Source organism: Salminus brasiliensis, chromosome 17 (assembly GCF_030463535.1).
Source record: "Salminus brasiliensis chromosome 17, fSalBra1.hap2, whole genome shotgun sequence".
In the NCBI taxonomy this organism is placed as follows: Eukaryota; Metazoa; Chordata; class Actinopteri; order Characiformes; family Bryconidae; genus Salminus; species Salminus brasiliensis.
In genome coordinates this window covers 13,382,677-13,409,975 of record NC_132894.1, presented here as the reverse complement: position 1 = coordinate 13,409,975, position 27,299 = coordinate 13,382,677, and the positions used below count along the sequence as shown (strand labels likewise).

The window sequence follows — 27,299 nt, the reverse complement described above, 5'->3', positions numbered from 1 at the left end:
CCACCTCTTCCTCTCTCTCTCTCTCTCTGCCTCTGTCTCTTTCTTTAATGAAAGGAGTGCTTGACCGTGTATGTGTGTGTGTGTGTGTGGAGCTCAACAGTTGCTGCCATCATTCAGCCTGTGTATGTGTGTGTACATATGAGAGTGTGTGTGCTCAGGCCTGTGAGTAGGGGGGCAGAAGGCAGGCGTCATGCTCCATAAAGCCGCTCTGATACTTCAAGTTTACTGTTACTCCGACAAAAACTGTCTGCTGGACGGACACATGCACACTTGCTGGTTCTCTCCCGCCGGTGTCGGTTTCTGAGATTTCGATGCATGATCAGAAATCCTGACGGCAGCGCGGACACTATGATAACCGAAGAGGCTCCTGGAGGTATGTGAACAAACAGATTACAATACGCAAGCATGAAACATCATGGCATTTCTCGCTTTGTGTGTATGTATGACGAGAGAAAACTAGTGATTTGAGGTCTGATTGTTGTGCTAACGGTCCACGGTGTGACCCAGACACTTCGATTCTGAACTGCTAATAGCTGCTGACAATCTGGAGCACCTCTTTCAAGCCACGTGTGTCACAGTGGCAAAACTGGCCAATTTGTATTGAGTTATAGGAACGCTCCTGTGTGTTTCAAACACTGACTGACACAGTCTCGAACTGCGGCATCTGTGGGATATAGCTGATTACCATGAACAGCAAACTGTTCACTTACTGTTCACTTCTATTAGAAAATAGAAAATATGGACAGTAATTGAAAATGTGACACGAAGAAGTAAAGGGAAGCACAGCAACGTTTTAGTACATGCTCACTGACTGTATGCTATAGGAGTGATAGACATTGAATACTTTGAAGCTGAACACTTTAAATTCCTTTAATTATTTTATTCCTTTAAATATTTAATATACATTAATACAGTCTTGTGTGTAAGTAAGTAGAATACGAGCTGCAACATTTTAAGCAAGATTGCTGTATTATTTAGGGTTGTCCTAAATGTTTTTTTTTTTAAAGGGAAGGCACCATGGGCTCTCGTATAACTTTTAACCAAAGTATCTAACCTTAATTAGCTTGTTAAGACTAAGCCTTGTTCTAAGTCATTAAGCAGCCACAGGTTTGTTTAAGCAGCTGACTAGCACCCTTAAATAATAAAACCTAAAATAATTGATGCCCACAAAGCAGGAAGAGACTATTAAAAAAGATAGCAAAGCATGTTCAGGTAGCTGTGTCCTCAGTCCATAATGTAATTCCGAAATGTACGTTAACAGGAATTGTGGAGGTCAAACTGAGGTATGGAAGATCTCAAAGAAAATGCTCATAGGGTGGCCAAAATTGCTAATTTAAACCTATAATTGTCTACAATCATTAGCAACCTCAGAAGTAGTGGTGCACTGTTCTACAAATATAAATACGAAATCTGTAGACAGACCATTAAACTGCAGTCCACAAAAGATGGCCCAAGAACCTCACAGACCCAAAAGCCTTTGCCAATAAGGAATGGGTTAAAATCTCCCAAACAAAACCTGAAACATACAGGAAAGTTAAGGATAAGATTAAGAGAGGACCTTATGTCATCTACATGTAAATCAGCTTTATTGCTGTTCCTCTGTTCCTATTTATTAACGCAATAACTGACGACATTTTACCAGTACACAATACATATCATCCCGGTTAACCTGTGCTGAAGTGGGAACCAGAAAGTTTTGAGGTTCTATGTTGGCCCCACATATGGATGCCAGCCAGGGTCAGTAATGGGACCAGAAGAGATTAAACATGGGCCCCATCTCGATTGTATCCTGCATACAGGGCCTAGACGAGACCCATGTGAGATTAAGGGGAGCTGCAATGATGGAGCCTATTTGGGAAGCCCAACTGGGTCCCAGTAAAAACGCATGTACAAACCCACTCAGAGCCCATACCCACCTGGAACCCACCAAGCCCACGTTTCACCTCATGATGCTTATTAAGTTTCTAGTAAACAGCAGCAACATTAGCAATGCTTTTAAAGCACTGTTTACAAACAGCACTGTTTCAGCTCTCTATGCTGGAGTTCAGTGTGTCATAACTACTGGCGATATCCACTGCAGGCTCAGAAGGATGTAATGTGATTGATGTAATGCTCACGATAGTGAAAGAGCATCATCATATCACTCACTTCTACGCCCTCCCTCTTCATCTCTGACTTTCGCTTGCACACACAGTTTCGCTCTCACACACAACGCGGCATGAAAACAATGGTCTGCTGCAGTCATATCACTCTGATCAATCGGGCCTGTAACCAGGACTGATCGACCCTACTACTTTTGCACCTTGACATGCTTCTTCTTCCCTGATGTTAATCATTACGGTTTTTGCCATTCTTCTAAAATATGACAACAATGACCTGAGCTTAGCTTTTTCCGGGGGCTCGCTGTGTTAAACATTAACGTGGCTTTATCATTATTCGTCTGAAAAGTTCATAGTCTCAGACAAGCCGACTGACTCACGGCTGCTCGAGCAGGCGTGGTTCACACTCACGCACACCTGTTCGGATCCACGTAGAACGGAATGTGTCCTGTGGGCTTTGGAGAAACCCTCTATGTATCAAGATAGCTAGTGTTTATAGTGCTGGAGGTATGTGGCCGACAAGTCAAAGAAGGGTCAGAGCAGGACAATCCTGGAGAATTATGCACACTGTAGAGAGATAACCCACCTTCCTGACCAATGCATACAGTGGTGAGATGGCCTAATTCAACACGTCCAGGCTTATCAGTAATGTCAATGGATTTAGAGGCCTTTTTTAACGGGTTTCAATGCTAAAAATATTTAAGCTGTTTTGATCCGAGCAGACATGGTGCATTGTACAGACGTTGCCTGAAGTTCAGTTGAGGTCTGTGTGTGCAAAGAAATCCACTGTCAGCTTCAGTTGAGTGCAGCTAATGATTGCGCCGCAGGTAAAATGACTTGTGTTAAAACCGCGTTGTGTGAATCTGTCTTTATACATCGATCCCAAGGCGAGATTTTAGATATAACAATTCCACTGGATCCTGCAATAACGATCCAACCCAACAAGCTACAACGAGCACCCAGCCGCACACAAGAACTGAGGACTGTGTTTCGTGGTAAAGCAACTGCATTTAAGCCGAATGCTCACATTTCCCTGTTCTTGTGGAATACTTTTTAAAGGGTTTTCGTCTCAAAGCCACAGCACCCAATGTGGACAGTTGCTTAACGTCACGCAAGAAGCGAGAAACTGTTGTGTTGAATTCCCACATTGAGGTGTACTGCCATTCTGCGCTGTACATTTCAGGTCAACTGACCTGATTTTCCACACAGAAAATAGATACCTCCTGTTTTTATATACCAGCTATTCCGTGTATAAACACACAGAGAGAGGGCAGCTTACTAGGTAAGTTACAGATCGGAAATATTTAAATTCACTGGAACTTTTTTTTTTTTGTTGTTGTTCTTTATTTTCTTGTCATTAATGCTGGTCATGATGCCTTTTAGCCTAACAGCAATTTCACTACAGATATTAGTTATTTAAAAAATGGGCTTATGTTGTTTTCGTTTTTTTTTTTTAAATGAAGTTTTTGATTATTAATGTAAATGATTAAAAATGTAAAAAGTGTGAAAGTGGTAAAAACCGAACACACACAACGTGACAGAATATCTGATTAACCTAAATGAAAAATAAATGAAAAATAAATGAATAAATAAATCAAACACTATTCGTTAATTCTTCGCCCCTGTTGTTGACGTAGCCCTGTGTGTAAACCTCTTAATAAAGGCCCCCTCCTTGCTGTTTTCCCGCTCTCCTTCCTCTCACCTGTACGGAAGTGTGTAGAAAAGGCAGGGCAGGTAAGTTAAGAAATGCTCCCCTCAGGTGAGGGCAGCCCAGCTCCGAGCTCTGCTCTGCTCCGCACCACACGTCTGCTCTCCGTTTTCTACAACAAACGACATAAACATGGTCATATTTCTCTCCCTCACGCAGCGACCTTGAGGACTAATGGGGATTGTTTTATTCAGTCTGTTCCTTCAGCACTGGCTTAGCACCGTCGAAGGTAAGACTGGAAACCTTTCCTACTGTTTTTACTCAACTGCTTCAAGTTCAACTCTTAGCTACCTTGAATTTTCCTGCACTGATTTTCTCCCTCAGTATCGTCCAGCCTCCATCTTCACTGCAGGTTTAGCTTTTAGTACACAGGGCGCTGTTTAAGCAGTGGTCCTGCTGCACCTCACACTGTTCTAGTGTGTGTGTGTGTGTGTGTGTGTGTTTTTTTTTGATGTGTCGTGTGAAAGCTGAACCGCACTGACAAACCGCACTTCTGTCTTGCCTCTTTTCCTGCCCTCTCTGCCTCTCTTTACCCGCTTCGTCTTCAGGGACGTGCTCGGCGCTCACGTGCGACGCTTGCGTACAGCTGGGGCCGCAGTGCGCGTGGTGCACTCTGCAGGTATGAGGGTCCTTCAGTGTGAGACGACAAAAATGGATGTGCTGGAAAACGTGGAAAAAAAAAAATATATATATATATTTGTATAGCTTAACATTTAGCCAGTGTAAACAAAAGAGTGGCGTTTGTTCAAATATCTTATTAATAATAATAATAATAATTATTATTATTATTATCATAATAATAATAATATGGAGGCAGTGATGCTATAGAGAGTAGTACTCGTGCTGCATGCCTGCATACCGGAGCACGGGCCTGTTACTGGGCTCCGCAGCATTTCCCACCGTTGTATTAGTATGTGTATGTGTGTGTGTGTGTGTGTGTGTGTGTGTTCGTTCACACCGGCAGAACTTCACGGGCTCGTTGGCGGACGGTGAGCGCTGCGGCACGCTGAAGGAGCTGAGCGCGCGAGGATGCGCGGGAGACGCGGTGGAGTTCCCGGTTACCCGCGCGGAGCTGCGCCAGGACGACCCGCTGGGCAAGAGAGCAGCGCGCGCTAACGTGTCTCACATCGCGCCGCAGAGGATGGCGCTGAGCCTCAGACCAGGTGTGTGACTTCTACTCGGAACCGTGACCAGGTCCTCATTTAGGGCGGCTGGATTTCTTAAAGAGGAACGTCACCGTGGTGTTTAAACTGTAACATTAGGGAGCGGTTGAGATGTAAACAAAGTCATCTGTAGTGGTTTGATGTGAAAGGGCGTCGTTCTTGAGAAAGTCGTCGAGTCAGAATTGTTTACAGTGGCGGTGAATGGAACCAGACGTCTGACGAGGTTAAAGCCTCTAAAACGGGTTCACAGAAAGCTGTAACAGTCAACGATTGGGTAAAATGGTTACTCATACACTGCCTGATGCATGAGAGATTGTTTTATGATTATTATGAGAAAAGTATTTTGCTTTAAAAAAAAAAACAAAAAAAAAAAACTTAATAGTAGACAAGAACATTCAGGTTGTTGTAATCAAATAATAATAGTTTGTTTATTTTTTCAGATTCACCACTTTTTCCATTGTGAATTTTGGCTATGAAAAAATTAGATTATGTCTATGTCTACTTATTATTTTGGAAAGGAACTGAATAGCTACAAGTTAGCATTGTTGCACTATAATGACTTATTGGTGGCTACTATCTTATCACATTGGCCAGGTTAGCATGTTTCATTAAGGTTAACTTACTAATTAAGTGTAACACCTAAATTTAAAATTTTGCTCCTTTAGTTTTACTCTGGTGCTACAAGCTATGTATGCTGTGCTAAGCAATGGAAGACATTGTTGAATGACATAGACCTCTGTATTTATCTTAAAACCTTGCCACCAAACATCTGGTCTGATTGACTTTATTTTGAATGAAAGGAAACCATTCCTCTAAATCCCACTTCCTGCATCAGCTCACCAGAAATCGTCATAATGTAAGGCTATTTACTGAAGAAACCGAGATCATAGAACCAGCAGTGAGGTGCCTTTGCTTAAAGTGGTTATGAGTGCAGTGCTCTGCTTTACTCTTTTAGGTAAGGTGTCATCATCTCAAAATAGTTGTTTTTTCTTGTGTATCCCATAAACTCAGACCATGTGTACAGTACTGTATTTGTGCAAAAGAAACATTTATAATATTTACTTGCCAAGATAACAGGCCTAAGCTTATTGCCATTGAGAGATAGGAATTAAAGGCCTTTGAGCTGGATGTAAGTGGGTTATTTTAGGCTTTTTCTGTGCTTGGTGAGTAAATTTACTGTTATCATCTCAAAACCTTTCCTTTTTATTTCCCTTTGTGTGTAGCCATGGAGTCCACACCATCATTAGTGCACTAGAATATATATATACATATATACATACATATATATATATACACAATATTGGCTGATTCAAGAAATCATGCCAAAGCTTATTGTGGACTGCACTATTTCAAGCCTACTGTGTGAGTGAGATTAGTGTCATCATCCTAAATTTCTTGTGCACCTCTTATGACGAGCATAGTGTGTGGTTTTGTTGTGCATTGTGCAAGAGCTGGTTGATGGGAAACCATCTGACGAAGTGCCTCTGCCGATTAACGTTTCTCCTTTTCCTCGCCAGGAACCCAGGTGACGTTTCAAGTCAAAGTGCAGCAACCGGAAGACCACCCTGTGGATATGTATTACCTTATGGACCTGTCCGCTTCCATGTTCGATGATCTGAAGACGATTACACACCTGGGATCTACTCTCTCTAAAGAAATGGCTAATCTCACCAGTAAATTCAGACTGGGATTTGGTTCTTTTGTGGAGAAGCCAGTTCTGCCTTACATCAAAATCACTCCAGAGGAGTTGGCCAACCCCTGCAGGTAATTAACTTCAATACAGTCAATCGTCTGACAAAGATGTGGTTGGAGATACTAATTTACGTACTTTCCATTTTAATTAAAGGGATAAGTATACACATGTAGGAAGCACACAAACACTAAAATCCTGTACCATTTTCTCAGTCTTTAAAGGACACACCAGTATGTTGTCCATTTTTTAAGGTAGTAGGTATTAAGGAAAAGACTATAAGAGACCCATAGTGAGCCTACATGTCAACACTTTACTTTAAACACTGCATGACTTACTTTGTGCTATCTTGGGTCCAAACGAAATGACTGTTTTTTGTGGCTAGTACTGATTTTGATGGTCAAATATTTCAATAACTATCAATACTGGTTTCAGATACCTCTTTTCTTCCCCAGCATGCTAAACTGAGAAAAATAATCAACAAAACATCTGATTTGACAGTATAGGTAATATGTCAGTTCCTAGTTGTGCCGTTTATTACATTTCATTAGTCCTCTTCATTACAAGGCTTTTGCTGTGTTATAACATGTTATTCTCCTGCAAACCTTGATGATGTTCTGCATTAAAATGAGTCAGTTCAGCCGGTATTGTTGTCATGTAGTCAAACAAGGGTGATTCATGTTGGGCTGGTTCGTTGTCTAGTGTTTAGCTCTATTAATGGCTGATCCCAGAAGTACTGTGGCCATAAAAGTCAATATTGACACTAATAAATTGGCCTATATCGGTAGTTCTCAATCTTGGTCAATGGTGTACTTCTACTCCCAACACACCTGATCTGAAAAAATAATTAACAAAGCCTTCCTGAGGTGAACTAGGTGTGTTAGTTCAGGAAAAACAATACAACATGCAGGGCAGCAGTACTAGAGGACCAGGATTGAGAACCACTGGCCTATAGCGTCCGACATAGATAATCCTTTAGTGTAGTTACTGCAGAATAATTTTTAAAGAAAACCTGAGATTAAAAATGAAGTATTTTTTACCTTGTTAGGTATTAAGCCATTAAGCAATATTCATCACCTTATTAGTAAAATCTTGTTTTTGTAACACCTCTTCAACACCTCTATAACACCTCTAAACACCTCTACTCTAGCAGAATGGGAAAATACTCAGCTCACAGATTGTTTTGCTTATGGGCCAAAATGTTCCTATTTGTTGTTTTTAATTAAAGAGTATATCAGCAGAGTTTTATAGAGTATATATATATATTGTGTTTTTATATTTACACATATTTTACACATATTGAATTTTTCAGCCTACAGCCTCCGTATTTATATTGAAGTAATGAGTATTTTGACTTGGGCTTCTTGAATGAGGCAAACAGGGCAGCCAATCAGATGATAGATCATTTGCATATATATAAATGGATTATTAACAAAAACTACCTGTTCAAATCTAACTTTTTTTTCTCTATAAAATCAAACTTTTATGAAGGCAGATTATATTCCATATTTAATATTATAATGAAGAACATTCCGTGATATGCCTCTATTCTGTTCTCCAGGAGTGTAGATCATGTATGTCTGCCCACATTTGGATACAGACACATCCTTCCGTTGACGAGCAGCACGGATAAATTCAACGAGATCATTTCCAAGCAGCGCGTCTCGGCCAACAATGACCTTCCGGAGTGTGGCTTTGATGCCATCATGCAGGCAGCAGTGTGTGGGGTAAGACGGTTTGGTCCCATGCATCCACATGCAACTGGAACCCATCTTTTGTGAAAAGAGGCCATTTTGTGTCCCTCCTGTTTGAACTCACATAGAATACCTCCCCTAGGACAAGATCGGGTGGCGAAATGACTCCATGCGCTTGTTGGTGTTTGCGAGTGACGCAGACTCTCACTTTGGAATGGACAGCAAAATGGCTGGCATTGTGATCCCTAACGATGGCCAGTGTCATCTGGACAGCAACAATGAGTATTCCATGGCAGGCCACTTGGTAAGGTGAAGCCTGCAGTCTCTAAACTTATATGAAGTGTGTATAAAGTGCTTGTTGAAGGAGACAGAAATCATAGTGCAGCTGTGCTTCACAGCCACCAGATTTTAATGACATAGGCTGATAAAACATTGGAATGATGGTATAATAAAGAAATATTTATAAATACATTTATTGATTATAGAAAAAGCTTATGGTAATTTCCACTTGCACCTATATGAGATCTTTGTGCCAAGATAACTGTAATGTAAACTTTTTATTCCACTCTGCTGCCAACTTTCAAAAAAGACTTTTAGGTGACATATTTTTCACTTTTTGTTATGCAGTTTTACTGTAAATCCTTCACTGAACTTTTTAAACGAGGGTGGTCTACTCTTTCACAAAGGAATTTTCTTTAATTTTGGAAAGTAAAAGTTTTCTACATCAAACAGGGTTATGGCATAAAGATGCAAGAGTCTGTTGACGAAGATTACATGACCTGAAATCATTTGTTATAAAACAGAATGACGAAACTTTGCTCCTATGCATGGTTTTGTACATTGCTTATTATTTAAACTGCCTGCCGTAAATCTGTGTTCTTAGAGAGCCTTTGTGCTGCACAGACTCCCCTCCCCATCTTCACTCTGACATAAACAGGATTCAGTTTAACATGAACATCATAAAAGAACTAGTTTGGTAAAAATGAATCAAATGATCTTCAAATCAGTGTTTAAGTCATTAAGTATTCATGTTTTTTGTTGTGGTTGGTGTGGCGCAACAGATAACACCACTACCTGTTAGTGTGCTACCACGTCATGTGGGAGACTGGGGTTTGATTCCCAGTCTGGGTGACTATGCTGCACTACACCAATAAGAGTCCTTGGACAAGACTCCTAACACTACATTGGCCCACATCTGTAATGCGAATAACCTTGTAAGTCGCTCTGGATAAGAGCGTCAGCTAAATGCCATGAATGTAAATGTTTTTGCTGCTATGCCTTCAGGCCACACATGAATATTTTAAAAAACAGATCAAATTGAACCGTAGAAATAAACTTTGCAAATACCTAATGGGTTTTATTGCCAAAATGCACGTGGTTGGACAGATTCATTTGCATAAAATGTGAATTAATCAAATCCAATGCGGCAGACCCATCCCACACTACACATCTGTGCCTAAGGGAGCCAACATGTCCCATGGAAAACAATCAGGACCAGTTGTGGTCCAATATAACCAATATATTGGCAAGCAAAAACTGGCAAACTGGCAAGCACTGGCAAGCAAAAACCTCCCATCTCCATTTTTGTCGTTTTTCACTGTTATGACAAACATAAATCTGTCAGTTGTTTATTAACTTGTTTCAAAATGTTATGATAAATGGACCAATAGAAATGCTGCAAAATTTCCTTGGAATCATATTTTTTTTACATTGGCTTCCATTGAAAATCAAGAAGGTTTTTCCCTTGTTATGTAAAGGTGCCATGAAGTTTTTTGCACAACACCAAGGATATTTTTATGCATCTTAACCAATAAAAATGCACAGTCACCCCCACTATACCCTATTATCTTTCATATATATAAAAATATAATTTGCCTAAATTGTTAATAACTTCTGTCACATCTGTGACTGGATGAGAGTGTGACTAGATGTGTCAAAAGTTACCAATATATTTTAGTGTGTGTCTGAGGTTTGTGTGTTGTGGGGGTGGGGGATGGAGGGTGCACTGGGGCCTGGCCCAAAAAGTATTTGCTCTGCAAGAATTTGGCCTAAGGTCAAACCTATTTGATAACCCCTGCTGCAGAGACTACAGATTCTAAACATAGACCATTCACTGCCGGTTGGTTTAAGCATTGCCTGATGTCATTTTTGTGTAATTTTCTCGTGTTTAGGAGTACCCGACCTTAGGGCAGCTGATAGATAAGCTGGTGGAAAACAACATCCTTCTCATATTCGCAGTCACAGCCAATCAGAGACAGAACTACGAGGTGAGATCAAGCACACTCAGGCACTTTCAGATTTAGGTTTGTTCATCTCAAACCACAGTGACTGAAACATGAATAGATTTGTGTATGTGAAACCTGAGATTCCCCATAGAGAAAAAGGTAGTTGAGTGTATCAGTGAGGACAGGATAGATGGTATGATTGGGTGTGTGTTCAGTTCTACTGTGAACATGCTCAAACACGACTGCTATCACACCATCCATGTTTACCAGGAATGTGACAACGTTTTCTTGTCCAAGTTTTCTTTATAGGCCTCTCCTTTTCTAACCTTTTCCTAACCCCTTATCCTACTGTTTAACATAAAGACTATAGATTTTAGCTGTTGCAGATTTCTGAAGAAGATATGACAACAAATGACTTCAAAGAAGTTTGTTCATTGTGCTTGGCCAATACAGAGGAGAGATCTGAACCTTTATTAGCTCTCAGCAGGGCCATTTGGACAATCATCTGTCAGACACACATGCTGCAGGCCTAACAGTTCAGAGATGCCACAGTGGCTGAAATCACTGTCCTACTTCATCATCGAAGCCCTGTGAATGTACAGCCTGGTTCTAGACTGGCCTGCCAAATAACTGTCCTAATCAGTTTGTATAAATATATGTTTATAAATTACAATGTATATCGCTGATGTCCAGTGAACAACATGTATCTCCATTTTTGTCTGTTTTTAGTTTTCTCCATCATTTGAACCCGGTAGCGGCTCTGTACACTGAGTAAATAATTCTGGATGAATCAACCAATATGAAAGCTGTAACATTCAAAGGAGTACACTCTTATTTTACATGAACGTCTGTTCAAAGTTAAGAACATTTTTGCCTTCTCATGTAAAGCCACCATTTTGGAGATACATGTTTTTCAATTGGCCACAGTTTGTGTTCCACACTGTGTGAAACATACTGTGTGTGAGTTTTACTGCTGCTGTGTATAATGTGGTCTGTTACCTTAACCCCCTAAAAAAGCCTAAAGCAAAAGTATTATTACACACTTCTATTACCACAGAATAGCCCCGCCAGTTTCTACAGAAGTCCCTGTAGTTACTGAGTAATACACCTTAGTGTGAAATAAGCCTTATAGTGATAAGGAGTTAAATAAGCCCACCCGAGGGCTATGTCATCAATTTTAATCTGAAGTGGAAAATGATTAAAAACCCACAAATTTCCACCTCATTTAGGAATGAAAATGTTTTTCCATCCAGGTTTCTTGTTTTTAAAATTTGCATAAAAGAAGTGGTGGGAAACCATTAATTGGTAAAGTTTGAAATTACACTTGAATTTTATAGTACATACAGTATGTGTTTTCAGTATATTCTATTTATATATGTTTATTCCTTGTCTCTATATATTCTGTTTATTCATTACATTTAACTAAATATCTAATACATTCAGTTTCATTTGACCTAATCCTAATCCTAAACCTCACCCTATCCCTAACCTTAACCTGCAACTTAACATCAACCCAAAACCTAAACTTAACCTTTACCTAAACCTAGCCCTGGCCCTAATTCTAGCCCTAACCCCAACATTGTTGACAATCAAATGAGTTTCCCCTGAAAGTTCATTAACAGTCTGAACACCTATAGAAAATCTATAGGGGACTAAAATGTCCTGGTCCAAATAAAGTAAGACCAAGTTTGAACCTGACTTTGAAAACCCACTATGACCAGTTACATGTGTTTTTTTAATCGGGAAGCATTTGTTAAATTAACCTGTTCTCCTACTTTTAACAGAACTATGCCAATCTGATTCCTGGTGCTACAGTTGGGGTGCTGGAAGAGGATTCCCGGAACATCCTTGAACTGATCATGAATGCATATAAGGTGCAGCAGTTGTATTTGTCCGTGCATGTGTATTGGAGAAGTTGCTCACATTACAGTAGGTGAAGGAGTCACTGTGTTACATTAATTAGAGGTGTGCTAAAAGGAAGTTGTAGAGACATAAAGCATTTGTCCTGAATCCGCTGAATAAGCTCACCTGTAGTAGCCGAGTGGGAGTGCTTTGTACACTGTTTTTTGGTCTTTCATCCCTCTTTCCTGCCCTTCTTTTGCTCTGTGTCGTGATGTTCATGGTGCAAGTCTGTACTCGTCCTCCACGGGCTGTTTGATGTTTCCATCTCTGTTCCTCTACCCCCCACTCGCACGTTCCTCTGCTAGCGCTCTCTAATAACTTGCCTCATCTGAAGCCTCCGGAACTTAGCTGCTCTTCACAGGTCCCACCTTAGTCTTTTCATGCCTTCATGCTGTTCCTGTCTTCATGTCTGCGTGAAATTGGGTGGGCATTTTATAGGGACTTTAAATACTTTTAGTGTAGATCACTGTGGAGAAGTCCATTAATCTGAGTAATCATTTAAGATTCAGTAACTACTGTCATTTATTCAGTAAGCGCGTCTGAATTTGAGCAAAAGTGGTGGAATTTAGAAAAAATGTAAAGGACAAGCTCTAAAACTATGGAAGCCTGTTTCAGCCAATTACATGCCAAAGCATTTGGTCACATATAAGTACTTACTTGCTTGCTTTTAAGATTTAATGACCGGCTAATATAATATATATCACAATTGTCAGTATATTTTGAAAATAAGCAAAACGTTTGACATATTACTAATAATATTAATCAAATATATAATAAAAAATAATCCATTATTCCAACATATTACACTTAAATAGTAATAATTATTAATAATATATTATAAGCCATCATTTTTATATTTTTTAGTTAAAACATGAAGGAAGTCAGCCATTGTTGTGACGTATATTCAGTTTAAATGATTATTTTAGAAAATTAGCCATTGTTTCTACATAACAGAAATAATTTCCACATGCTGCTTCTGAATGAGTCTACAGTACTTCTCAAGTGTTTTGTTTCATAGGATGTTTTACACGTAACATAGCATGTGCTTGCAGTTTCACTGAAAGTGAAAGTTTTGCTAATAGGAATGGAGGGGGGGCATGCATGCTATACATGTTCCAAAGCTCAGATGCATATGGTAGCTACATTATTAATGTTATGCATTCAAGAGAGTGTTCTTTCATGCTCTGACAATGAATAAGTTATTTTGTAGTAAATATAGTGATGTTGGGTAAGCTTTACAAACGGCAACTATTACTAACCTTAAAAATGCATTCTGACTAAAATTCCAAAGGTTGCAAAGAATCTAAATGCATTTCTTTCCATTTGCAGATTCTACTTTTTACCTTAGCTGGTTGAGTTACCATTATTTCCCTTTACTTACAATTAAAGAATTTTATGTAATACTTGTAACACTGTTAAAAATAAAAGTATTGTTCACTCTCCAGTAGGGCGACGATATTGTATCGTATAGTAATACATTTTGTTAGCGTGATACACAATATGCTTTTTTAATCATATCAAGGATTTTGTCAGTGCCTGAACAACACTGATCAGCTGCACATTGTGTTACAAACAGTGTTACAAACAGTATTTGAATAGTAGCGTTAAAGAATTTGCCGCTACTGATGTATTTTGTCTGTGACCAAGTGTAGCATGTTAAATATTGTGTATTGTAAACATGTCTTTAACTATGGTGATATAATATTTTTACCAAATTGCCCAGCCCTACTCTCCAGTATATACAGTAGTAGACAGCCCGTTCTGAATGTTGCACTATGAAAAAGTAAGTGAACCCTTTGAAATGACCTGGATTTCCCATAGGGAACTCTAAAAGTAAGATCTATAAGTGGACTACTGGAGGCGGAGGTTGTACATTTGTGAAGCATTCTGTGTGTAACTAGAATGAGCCATTTTCTTTCTCGCTTTGGTAACTGAATGACCTGGGAAAGAACACAGAAAAGGTCTTTCCTGCTGTTCCTGTTTCTGGCATTTTAAACAGAGGAACTGTGTGAGAGAAGTCAGGTAGTGGTATCACCTCAACTCCCCCTTTCCTTTTAGGGGAAGAAAGGAGCACATGTCTGTCATTTCACAGTAATGACTCAGAGTAACGGCACACTGTGTTTGCCAACATAAATTGGCAACAAAAAGTTTAGTGTAGTCAGACACGGATTTAGATTTGCCCAGAGCCAATTAGATTTGTGAGAACTATGCTCAACAGTAAAGTTGTTTTGTTTGCAGACAGTATTGAGAAATTGTTCTTAAAATGTGTTCTAGATACTTCACCATTTATTGCCTGGATTCATGTAGGATAACAGATGTTGCACTACGTAGAAAGAAAAAAATTACCTGGATTTCTGCACTGATAACTAATAATGTGGTCTGATAGTCAAATTTACATGTGGCCCGATTATCTAAGTCACAATCATTGACAAACCCAATCTGACAAAACTCGTAAGACAAGCAGTTGTGCTGTTCATGACTTTTACTGAGCACCCTGAGTAAACATTCACAGTGCAGGCTAGAAAAAGTAAGTGAAGTGTTATTGACTTATCCAAGAGATTTCAAACAAGGAGATGAGATAATACAAAGTGTATCAGACATTTTGCAAGAGAATGTAAGGGCAGCAGTTCCTTCAGAATGGTTGAATGAAGATTTATGGTTTGAAATGGTCAAGTCCAAACCTTAACCCTGTTGACATGATGTAGCATGACCTGAAGTAGGCGGTACCCCAGAAAGATTGATGAACTGAAACACATTTGCAGGGAGGAATGGGTCAAAATTGCTGCTGAAAGGTCAGATCAGATCTACACTGAAGATGTAAAAGCGCTCAATAAAAGACATGAACAGTTTTGTGTATTATAAGTTTTCCTAGATGGTGTTTGTCTATCAATGTGACGTATTTAACGGTCAGGCCAAATGTTATTAGTAATTCAGGTTATTCCAAACAGGTCAACTTTTCTTGCAACTGTAACTAAAGTTTTATGTTCCAGTGGTTGTAGTCTATCATTCAAGTACTAACAGTAGGTCACCCTACATCCTCTTTCACATTCATGTGTGAACACACTACTAGCATTAAAGGCTTGCAGAATAAGTGCAGTGCAGAGAGAACTAATGTCTGACGTATTTGATTGTTAGGAGCTGAGGTCTGAGATTGAACTGGAAGTCCTGGGAGACACAGAACATCTACAGGTTTCCTTCACTGCTCTCTGTCAGGATGGGACAGTGCACCCTGGGGTCAAACGCTGCACAAATGTCAAAGTCGGAGACATGGTGAGCTTTTCTTACTTTTTTTTTTATTACCGTAGCTCTGAGGTGAACAAGTTTTGGTTATTTACTTTCTATCAGAAGTACAATATGTTTTCACTGAGTCTTAGAAAAAGTCGAGTTTAAAAAATGACATGTGGCATCCTGTAACATCATTGGCCATAACCGTACAGGCATGCATCAGTTTAATCCTTTAATGTTTTGAACGCAGTTCTACTCTCTAATCCATGCATTCTCTCTGCTGTGGCATGTGTTCATTTGTTCAAGATCATAATTTAACAAAGCTGAAAATAGTTGTATTGTGTTTCCATTTTAAGAAGGAATATGAATATGATTAATATGATTTTATACTACAGCTGCCGGTCACACTTAGTATTAAAAGTGCAAATTATTTATTGAAAGTCAGGTCCAGGTTTAGGGTTATATTTAATAGAAACTGTGACAGTCTTTTTAGTCATTGGTAGAGATGATTGTTTGATTGATTGGCTATGTATCAGTTTTGGCAGACTTTTTGATCTGTGATCACCCGATATGTCACTAATTTGCCAATCCCGAGAGCCGATCAGAACATAATCACGAGTTAAGGATTTCAAATGCAATGCGCAAGGCTCCTCTGTCATTTCCATTGAAGTTAAGAAGGTTTTTTTTTTTTTACTTTCTCTGTAAAGTTGACATTTTGGAGTTTTTTTTGCATTACAGCCATGATATAGAAAGTTACAGTGCCCACCATAGTACAGACATGTACAGATCCCAAATTTTAATACTAAATATATTTAGTATGATAAGATAAAAAAGCTCTTTTGGCAAAAAGTGATAACAGCCACTGCATGCTGTGCTATTAATATTGTGTTTTATAGGTGATGATTGTGTTTTGTAGATGTAAATTCTCTAGCTAGAGTGAACAGTGTGAAAGTGACGGCAAATATGCTTCTCTCAGGTGGCCTTTAATGTGACGGTGGAGCTGGCAAGCTGTCTGGAGAGTCCGCGGCAATTCTCCCTGCGGCCAGTGGGTTTCCAAGACACATTAGATGTGGAGCTGGAGTCGCTATGTGTTTGCGACTGCCACCTTACTGCCAAGATTAACAGCACACACTGCAGTGACGGACACGGGGCATTAGACTGTGGCGTATGTGCGTGCGACCCTGGTTTCATGGGACCCAGGTGTGAGTGTGAAGACACCGAAGGCCAGATTAGCGATTGCAGGTGAGAAAGAGGAACAGTGTTTTGTCATAAGAGAAGTCATGTTCTTTCTTATTAAATTCAACTGATTTAACTTAACTCATTCCCCAAGCCTTGATGGGTTCATATGGGAAAATGCAAAACTCAGAGCTGTGGCTCACCAGGAACATAGTTTAACACTCTAAATATATGGATACTCGTGAAAGTAGGTAAAATCATAAGCTAACACTTGCTGGTCTACTGTGTACTGATTTGAACTGTCATTATTAGACTACAAGGGGAAGGGGAAGTCCATTTTTTCAGATTCCAACATAGTTCCATTGTAGAAGTGTAAACCAAGTCATGTGCGCTGTACAACCTACTGACAATTTTCAATGGTGGTAAAAATAGGAACTAGGTGTTCTGATGTCAGCAGTGAAATTGTAGACATTTTATGTGGCATTTAAAATGACCAGTAAATCTTCTTCCTAATTCTAGATGTGACGTTGATATAAATAGAAAATGGTAAAATAGGGATACATCTTTGTCCTTACTTCTCTGTTATTACAGTGTATTTTCCCTTATTAACACTTTTCCAAATAAAGCCAAAACTTGATCTTGAAAAAAAAACTGAATTTACTTTGGCATAGCTGCATAATAAGAGTTTGGTAATTGCAAGTGACATTGAGTGACATGAGTGTGAACCTTTTTTTCGTCATTGAAATACAAAACGGACCAATTCTAAAATCCAAAACTGTTATGGATAAAAGCAGAAGCCGAATTCCATCTCAATCCCAAGTCACAAATGGTCAATATGGTTGTCTTGTCTTTATTGCAGCAATTCGGAAGAGGTCATTCACTTCAAATAGCTTGTTTCATTCTAGAGCCAAATCATAAGGACCAATCACGCCCTCTATGTAGACGTGTGAGCAATTTAAAATACTGAGTAAATACATTTTATGATGCCTTCAAACCAATATCTCATGCATCCAGCAGTGGTTTTGTAACCCTGTCATGCAATAACTTTCTTCAACATTTAAACCCTTTAGAGGTCTGGTTCCCATCACCACTGCTGTGAACACTTTGGTAATTATCTCTAGAATGGAGCGTGACCAATCACACTTTCGATGGAGTTCCTTTTTAACTTGGAATCCCTATTCCATTCAGCACTGACGACTTTACTGTGTAGTATTTAGGGTTTCAGTTTTGGTTAAATCTGATTATTTTTGATACATTATGAGAATCAGTACTAGCGGGTGCTGGTAGATTTTCTGCTTTGGACATTCACACAACAGTTGTCTGATCCAGAGTGTGCATATAGTATGAATGTGCTTGCATTTGCTGCAGGACGGAGGAGGGTGCGGAGATGTGCAGTGGGCAGGGCGAATGTTTTTGTGGGCAGTGTGCGTGCCACCAGTCCAGTTTCGGACGTGTGTATGGGAAATACTGCGAGTGTGAGAACTTCTCCTGCCTCAGATTCAGAGGAAAGCTGTGTGGAGGTGAGTCACCAAAGCAATGCAGGCAGAGAAAAAAGCAGAGTTTGATTTCACAGAAAACACAGGCATTGCTGACTGTAGGGAGGAGTGTATTTGATCTCTCAGGGAATGGTAATGAAAAAACAACATCCTGCTAATTACATGCCATCCTGACAGAACCCCCCACATTACTATGCTGTGATGGAGGAAGTTGAGGGTGTGAAAGTGTCTCTACAAAGCAATGTTGAGTCTGAAAACAGCTAATCTGTAGTGCTGGTATGGGTATGCTGAGGAACCAGTATCAGTTTATTTACACTAGTGAGAATTTGCATTTGGCTTGTGTCTAAATAATACAGCGATAAAGATCACATACTAAATAGTGTCTGCTAAATTTGAATTACACACATTTTGTAATTATTTAAAAATAAATGTAAATAGTAGAATATAAATAATTACAATTAAATAATAATTACACTATGTCTATTATTTGCACAGACAAAAACAGTGAAATAAGACATTTCCTTCTGGAAACTCTGTAATATAATATACTATATGTCTAAATATTTGTGAACACTGCTTTCTATTGGTGCATTCAGCTCTATTGAGGTGCAACCATTGCTGACACAGGAGCTCCAAGGCACACACACAACCTGTATGATCATAGAAAAGCCAACGCCAACACAGTGGGATATAATACCAAGCATTAGTAGAGGGGTATAGAGGGGTATAAAGCCTCCCCTAGCATTGTGTTGTGCAGTGGATGGTGTTCTCTGTAGTCACAGAGCTCCATCCAATACCTTTTGGTGAGTTAGAGAAGCATATGGCTGATCCAGAACTGATCATCCAACGTCTATACCCGGCCTCACTAGGGTTAAAAATGCTCCTGTGGTCGAATGCAATCACATTCTCAGGGCAACATTTCAAAATGTTCAATAATAGTAAAGAGTTACTGCAGAAAAAAGGAAGAGACTTCCTATTAATGCTCTGGAGTTTGGAAGAAACACTGTTTCATGTGCATGTTCACAAACCTTTGGACATATAGTGCATATTAAACACTTAAGAAACAGCGTCAGTAAATGTATAGGATGTATAGCTCATGGTACGGCATGTATGGCATAGTATTGCGCCTAACCAACTTGTTTATTCTAACCACCAGTGAATTTGGCCCTAAGAACTTGCCTAGAGCCTTCTATCTGACACCTTTAAAAGCCACCACGAATGCAAATGGACGTGTAACGTCTATAACAGCTGGTTCAAACAACAACATTTATGATGAGTAATTGGAGTCTAACGTTATCAGTCACTCAAACTCACAAAAAAAAACCCCTGCAGAAACACTCAGAGGTCCAGGTGACAGGTGTGAATGAGTCAGCGAGGAGCTTCTGTCATGAATAGGTTTCTGAGCCTGATTGTTACAGGAAACCTGTTACATAACTAAGGTGTGGTAGCACAGTTTAATGGAAATAAATGCACAAACTGTTCCAACTAGGGATTCACAACAATATTGTTGTTACATATTGGTATGATCAGATCAGATTGTTTTAAAAGAAATGATCAGCTTCAGACAGATGGAGGCTATTGTGCTCTAGAAGAGCAGATTGTTTAGGCCACACTGGATCACTGTGTTCATTCATTTTACCACGTTTGTCACCCAACATAAATATGTTTTATGTCTCTGTGATACTCCAGGTGGATGTAATCCCAGTTTCTGTATTTTACTAATGTTAATATATTAGCATTGACAGATATGTATGTTGTGCACCATATATAATATACCTACATGTTTCTACATGTGCTAATGTCTGTTTTCTCATGAACAACATTTGTATGTGTGTGTGTGTGTATGTGTTTGGTGGGGTGTCAGGTAACGGAGAGTGTGACTGTGGCGAGTGTGTGTGTCACAGTGGTTGGACGGGCGAGTACTGCAACTGCAGCATTAGCACACAGGCATGTGAATCCGCGGATGGGTCGATCTGCAGCGGGCGTGGAAAATGTGTGTGTGGGAAGTGCGCATGTTCTGTTCTTGGAGCTTCGGGGGATAAATGCGAGAAGTGCCCAACCTGTGGAGATGTCTGTAGCAAAACCAGGTACACACACATCACATTTTTTCTCTCTCACACACACTGTGTCACACACACAGTCAGGACTAGTCAGGATAGTATATTTATCACTGTTGAAATTCCAAATAATGCCGCTGCTGCTGTATCTATTTTTTTCACTTTTTGACATAATTTAATGCAGCACTGAACCAGGCCTTGTATATGTTTAATACATGCATGTGATAATGTCTACTGTGTGTAGAAAATTGGTCAATTAAAGCAACAATATGTCACATTTTTAACAGCTTCAAAATCATTGTGATTCTCCACTGACCTGTAATAGGCAGGATAGCACCTTTACTGTTGCTACTTTGTGCTGCTAACTGCACCATTTAACTTTTGTGAAGCAGGCAGGATTGTGCTCATGAGGGTTGCATAACGCTGTTTACCTCAAATCATATTTGTATAATATTTTACTCTACCAAGTCAGTGCTAATGCACTTTTCACCCTCAATGAAAGTTCTGTGCCTCTCAGCCCATCTTGTCTAGAACTGCATGTACTTTAGTGGTGGCTCAAAACCCTAATTACACTTCCCACTTGTAGTTGGAGCATAGGTGCGAGAAATGCCAGTTCTCTCATAACGCTGCTCTAAGTCTGCCAGTTGTTCTTTAATAAATCTTTCTTACATTTATGTACCTTTATGTATTTTTTACATGAAGGTTAAGAATGTTTTATCCTCATCTGTAAATACTTTATTATGTGAAAAATGCAATAGCAATAAAAAAGACAATAACAGGGGCTCACAAGTGACGCAGCCGTCTAAGCGTCGGCCAGGGTATTGTTTCAATCCCCAGTGATGCCACAGCCATCCGTTGGGAACATGCCCTCTCTGAGTGGGTACGAGTGGGTGGCCACAAGTCTTAATTGTCTGCTAGCTGTCTGGTGTTGCATTCTAAAACACACCCACAGTGGTTGGCTTCATGGGACTCAGGGACAGAAAAAAAACTTAATTGAAAATGAATGGATAAAATACAAACAAAATACAATTGATACAAACATGTGTGTCTACGTGTGTTTGTATTCGTCCTGCTCATGTTCTGCTTGCCCAGTTCTTTTCCACATATCAAGCCAAGGGAAAAGCATGTCACAGGTTTTCAGTATCTCATTTCCACCTTCAAAAGGCCCTGTCACCCTGTCTGCCATTCAGTTCCCTGATGAAGAGATAGAGAGCTAGAATGGGAGAAAAGGCACCTAGAGAAGTGTCCAGACGGTTCTCCTTACAGCGAAAATAAAACCAGCCTGTCTCTTGAGACCTCTGAAGAGCTGACATGCATTGTTTGTGTATATGTGTGTGTCCCACAGGTCATGTGTGGAGTGTTATCTGAAAACTGATCAATTCTCAGAAGAGTGTGTCCACAAGTGTAACACTATTCATGCCACTGTGAGCAACTCTACAGGTCAGTGCATGCATCTTTGTCACTCTCAGACTCTGTTGTTAGGTTATCCTGGGGTGGGACAGCAGTTGTAGCAGTAGTATAGTTTTGTCAGTATAAGAGTACATCTCACAAAGTCTGACTGCTTAGCCTCATTCAACTTCCAGTGGGTAGGTTCAACAAATCGTGAGGTCTATGTTCCCATAGCACCGGTTTAATTGGGAATTGAAACGTCATAGAAATGTGGGTTTAATCTTTTTGATGTTCAGACACCAGAATATCTATCCACCTCGAATCAGATAGACCAAAACATTGGATTTAACCTGCCTGCCTGAACAAAGTCTTTGCAGTTAAGTGCATCTGCATAGGCTGTCGGGTGGCCCAGGTAATCTGAAGCAGGCTGCAATGGTTATTATCAAATCAAATCACGTTTATTGTCACATGAAAAACTTTGTGCATCGTCCCTCACAGTAGTACAAAAAGAACACAAATTTACAAATAGAAATGCTGAATATTTACACAAATAGAAATACTGAATATTTACATATTAACGTATACTATACATATACACAGACATAAACATACTCTATTTACAATATTGCACTGGTAAAAGCAGTTTTGCATAATAATAAAAGCAGGTTTAATATAATCTGACATTATTAGTAAACATTATTTACAAAAGGCACTGGATGGGTGTGAGTTTAGGTGTAGTGTGGGTGGGGGAAAGTCTTTGTGGGTGCAGTGTGACTGTGCATAGGGGTCCCAGTAGTAAGTGCAGGGTGCATAGTGTGTTTGTATGTGGAGGAGGTGTGATGATACAGATGAAGTCCATAATCCGTGAGCCATTTTTCATTCAGCAGCCTAATTGCTTGAGGATAGAAGCCGTCTCTGAACCGACTGGTTCTGGTCTTCAAGCTTCTGTACCTCATGCCGCTGGGCAGCTGTGAGAACAGGCAGTGGCTTGGGTGGGTGGAGTCCTTGATAATCCTCCTTGACAAATCCTCCTTATTCCAGTGATGTCAAGTGCTCTGGTAGGATGGAGCAGATAAAGGACTTTGAGAGCTTTTAAAAGCGCACTCTTAGTCACTTTGGCATCCATGTGACGCTTGACTCAACACTGTTGGAATCAGAACTACATGTTGGTTAATTTGCACTGCCTGTTTTTTTTATATAGTCTCATTATCTTTGCACTCAATACATCTGTGTATTTCTTTCTCTGTCTCTTTCTTTCTCCCCCACGCACACACCCACACACACTCCCTTAAGATTAGCCTACTGACACTCAACAAAGACATACATGCCACTTAGCCTGTTGTCTAGACAAGGCTATTGTCGAGCTTCATCGAGTACAAGACCCTCAAGTCTCTTGGCAAGAACACAGCCATTATAGGAGTCCTCAGCCTATGCAGGCAATGAGGTGTATGTGAGGCTATGTCTTCAGCCTCCTACTGAGAGATACAATGGACACACACAAAACAGCGTCAGCTTTTGATAAGGACATCACTGGAGCTCTGAAAGGAGAAGATCTGTATCCTCTTACTAGGAAAAATGAAAGAGTGATTGTTTCATTTTTGCTTGGCGTAACATCACCGGGCTATGCTTTGCATGCATGGGAAGATAACAGTATTAAATTCCGTTTTGTAGGCTGTTGTGGAAATCTGATCAGGTCAAAGAAATGTCATGGATGACATAAAGGGTATTTTTTACAGATTAATTGTGCATAAGTATATCATGTAATAGAGCAGATATCCAATACTAAACACTGCTGAAATCGGGACTTAATATTAGGTGTAAAATAAAAAAATGTGCTGCTTAATCTTAAATCTTGATATATTAAAATATTTTTTTTATCTCTTAAGGACTGTCAGTAGTTCTCTTAGCAAGGAATACAGTCACATTCAGATATTTAGGCACCTTTCATAGGAGAGGACCCGCGTGGAGGTGCTAAACTGAAAACATCCATCCATAGTCTGCTCTTTTTTATGTTGTTTATAATACTGTAGCTCAACCATAGACTCGAGTCCTCTTCTTCTCTGAATATTGTGCCTCACAATTTGTGTTGGAAAGCTAGTTATCTTCTCTCTAAATAGCTCTAAATAACGTTAAATAGCCTGTTGGCATGTTAGCACAGTGAGACACTTTATGATCAGGGTCCTCAGCAGGAGCCTATTTCAGACTGCATTCACCTCGAATATGATACGACCATAAACCATGTGATACAAAACGACAGGAAATGTTTAAATATTCTTCTGCATTTTCACATTGAATAAAAGAGCAGAATACAAAGGTATGAACCTCAACCCCCTATCTGATAACTTTAACCAAGACCTCAGCCCTTATTAGATGGATGTGTCAATTGCTTGTTCACAGTCTTTGCCAGGAGGGGTCAGATAATGCAAAATTCAAAGCTTTATGATGAATACTCTTCTCAAATCTTGTCCTTAGCCACCGGCCCCTCTAAGCAACTGCACCGCACTCTAAATATGATAAAATACAATTTATGCCCACAAAGCAGGCGAATTAAGATTAAGATTATAAGATTAAGAATATAGCAACACATTTTCAGGTGCCCATTTCTTCAACTTGTAATTTAATTAGAAAATGGCAGATAACAGGAACACTGGAGGTCAAGTTGTGGTTGTGAGATCTTTATGTGACCATAGAGGAAGGGTCTTTAGAAAATAAAAAGGCATCCCCCTGCATCCTCACCTTAAAATATAACCTCAGACGTTTTCAAATGAACATCTTAACAAGCCTGATGCAAGTTTTTGTTATTTTAATTTATTTTAATATTTTCTTGGAGATCAGGTCATCGTTTACTGTACACCCACTCACACTGTGCTCTGTTTCTCTCCTTTTCCAGATTTTGAAGAGAGTCGAGCGGTTTTGTGTACTGTCCAGAGAGAAGATGAATGCTTTGTCTCCTTTGCTTTGGTGGCTAGTGATAAAGGCAACACTGTCTACAAGGCATATCTTGGTAAGGACCACCATCCAGTAGTGTAGATAATCTGATCCGTTGATGGTTTAAAAAATGAGCTATCACATAGGAACACTTTCATAATTATCCTACCTGCAGTGTTAAAAATAAAAAAAACTCACTTTAAAAAACTCTACACACTTTAAAAGATTCCTCATACTCACATTTCTTTTAGAAAAAGGCTTCCTTATGGAAATCAGAATGGTTCTTCTTTGTGATTCTTTTATGTTGCTTTACTAAACACATCTGTTTAGTGTCATTTCACTTTAAATATCTTAATCCTAAAGAGCTCCCAAATGTATATTAAACTGAAATTCTATATTATATTACATTATATACATATACAACTGTTATTACTGTTGTTATTGCAAACCTGCCAGAAAACTCTTTCTTTTTGCATGAATGTCTTTCAGACTGTCCTAAGCCCCCAAACATTGCAGTGATCGCTCTGGGTGTTTGTATGTCTGTACTCACAATTGGCATCATACTCCTGGTGGTCTGGAAGTTCCTTGTGTCTGTCCACGACAAAAAAGAGGTGGCCAAGTTTGAGGCAGAAAGAGCTAAAGCAAAATGGCAATCCGTAAGTAACCCAGTGCAAAACTTGTCAATAAATGTGTGAACGCTGCATGCATTTGTTTTATATATTGTGTTTATTATTTCATTTATTTCAGACATTTAGACATTTGTTCTGTACCATGTTTCTCTTTCCAGGGCACGAATCCTCTGTTCCGGAGTTCAACATCAACTTTTAAGAATGTAGCATATAAAAATGCTGGTCGGCAGAAGGTCGATATATATTGAAAAGGTGTCTGTCAGTTTAACTTACAGAATGCAGACTACTGTTTTTGGGGAGTGTGTATGTGTGCGTGTTTGTTTCTCTGTTTGTGTGAGAAACTTTTGTATTTCAGTGGTAGATATTTTCATGGATGTTCACACCTCAGAACCATACATTGGATGTTTTTTTTATATATACTGTACATATACATGCTGCTAAAAGGTTTTTAAAAATCAGATCAGATACAGTCAGATCCAGAATTGTTGGCACTCTTCATGAGTATGAGTGAAAAAAGAGATTGTAATTTATTATTCGAATTGGCCTAAAACAACACTTTTTCGTTGTAAATGTCCTTTTCAAAAAGTTTTTTGTTACTGTCACCCTGTTTGTACTTCTGTATGGCACTGAACCAAGTTCTGTAACGCTCAGGTTGGAGAACACTTTTGAGGGAACTTAAACTGTTGCTTCACACCAAACTTTTTATCAAAACCTTTTTCTACATATTTTTACGTTTGTGCAATGATCTGTGACTGACCCCAGGTCAAAAAGTCATGCCACTGAAATAGCCAGGGTAAAACGTGGCCCTGTAGTAGAGATGGCATCATACCACTTTTAGTACCTTCAGTACAACCTTTAAATGACTTTTGAATTAAAGCACTTCACTTCTACTAGCATTTAAAAAGCAGGCTAGCATGACAAGACAAGACACCCATATTCCCCATGTGTTGGACACAGACGGAATTTGGCCTCTGCCTTTAACCCATCCGTGCAGTGAACACACACACACAGTGACTGTGAGCACACATGCCCAGAGCGGTGGGCAGCCATTGCTGCAGCACCCGGGGAGCTGAGAGGGTAAAAGGCCTTGCTCAAGGGCCCAACGGCGGCAGCTTGCCGAGCCCGGGTATCGATCCCACATGCTCAAACTACTCAAACACTCTACTACCCCACAGGACGAAACACACAGCTAACACATCACAGTGTGAGTGTGTGCTGTTTCAGGCTAGATTAGTCACAGGAGTTCAGGATCGGCCCAGGTTCATTCATTCATTTTTCCCTCCGAAATCCAATCCAGCTATTTATGCTAATCTTAGCCAGGTGATGATACTGAGACTGTTCAACACCAAAGTGCCATTTCTAGTTTTAAGTCATGTCTGCTAGATTATTTTGTATCAGATTGTCCAACCTAGTCTTAGTTTCCTGATCGAAGTTCCTCATTTTTGTTTCAAAAGTGCTGATGTGAGTGACCACTTTCCAAAGAAAGTAAAAAAAAGGCCACAGTACAGCATTTTTTTTTTTTTGTTTTGTTAACTTGTTCATGTATTTCTTTTACTGTGGTTTAACCATCTTCCAACACACCCTCCAGCACTGTCCAGCCCACTGGTGTGGAAAAGTCTACTGCTACTGCAATTAGCTGCTGCAGGTCTGAGCAACACTGGACATTATGGTGGCTTCAGTGACTGTTTTTGCGTGACGTGACGATTATTTTACGTGGGTTTGTGAACCTTTATGTGATTGGCTGAACTGAGGCTGAGCCTTGAGTTGTGTTTTAATATCATAAGTTAGCTTTTTAACGTGGAATAAAGTTGTTGGTTTTTTTTGGCTGGGTCAAGCGTGTGTCTCCTGGTCTTTTTTCCCCCCTGTAACACAGATTCACGCTAGATTGAACGAGGAGCGTAACTATGAGGCAGGCGTC

The 27,299-nt window shown here is 39.6% G+C and overlaps 1 protein-coding gene across 3 annotated transcripts; it reads left to right on the top strand.

Annotated features, from left to right (window-relative positions):
- The first annotated feature begins 151 nt into the window (after window positions 1-151).
- On the top strand, window positions 152-27,215 carry itgb6 (integrin, beta 6). 3 transcript variants are annotated; one of them, XM_072659825.1, is made up of 17 exons: window positions 152-373; window positions 3,967-4,036; window positions 4,356-4,426; window positions 4,772-4,970; window positions 6,488-6,734; window positions 8,222-8,387; window positions 8,497-8,658; window positions 10,526-10,621; window positions 12,364-12,453; window positions 15,617-15,751; window positions 16,683-16,948; window positions 18,251-18,402; window positions 20,243-20,465; window positions 21,781-21,875; window positions 24,715-24,828; window positions 25,242-25,408; window positions 25,540-27,215. In XM_072659825.1, exons 2-17 carry the CDS (start codon window positions 3,982-3,984, stop codon window positions 25,627-25,629), a joined length of 2,328 nt encoding a protein of 775 aa, XP_072515926.1. In that variant the 5' UTR covers window positions 152-373; window positions 3,967-3,981; the 3' UTR covers window positions 25,630-27,215. The 3 variants fall into 3 exon arrangements, with proteins under 3 accessions (XP_072515926.1, XP_072515927.1, XP_072515925.1); XM_072659826.1 differs by lacking the exon at window positions 152-373 and adding an exon at window positions 3,819-3,833; XM_072659824.1 differs by lacking the exon at window positions 152-373 and having other exon boundaries at window positions 3,840-4,036.
- The last annotated feature ends 84 nt before the right edge of the window (window positions 27,216-27,299 follow it).

What these genes read in the sequence shown, in the direction of transcription:
- itgb6 (XM_072659825.1), top strand. Translation starts at nt 3,982, where the DNA reads ATGGGGATTGTTTTATTCAGTCTGTTCCTTCAGCACTGGCTTAGCACC. An exon ending in CAGAGGAAAGCTGTGTGGAG is followed by an intron (nt 18,403 to 20,242) that starts GTGAGTCACCAA and finishes GTGGGGTGTCAG; the next exon opens with GTAACGGAGAGTGTGACTGT. An exon ending in TGTCTACAAGGCATATCTTG is followed by an intron (nt 24,829 to 25,241) that starts GTAAGGACCACC and finishes AATGTCTTTCAG; the next exon opens with ACTGTCCTAAGCCCCCAAAC.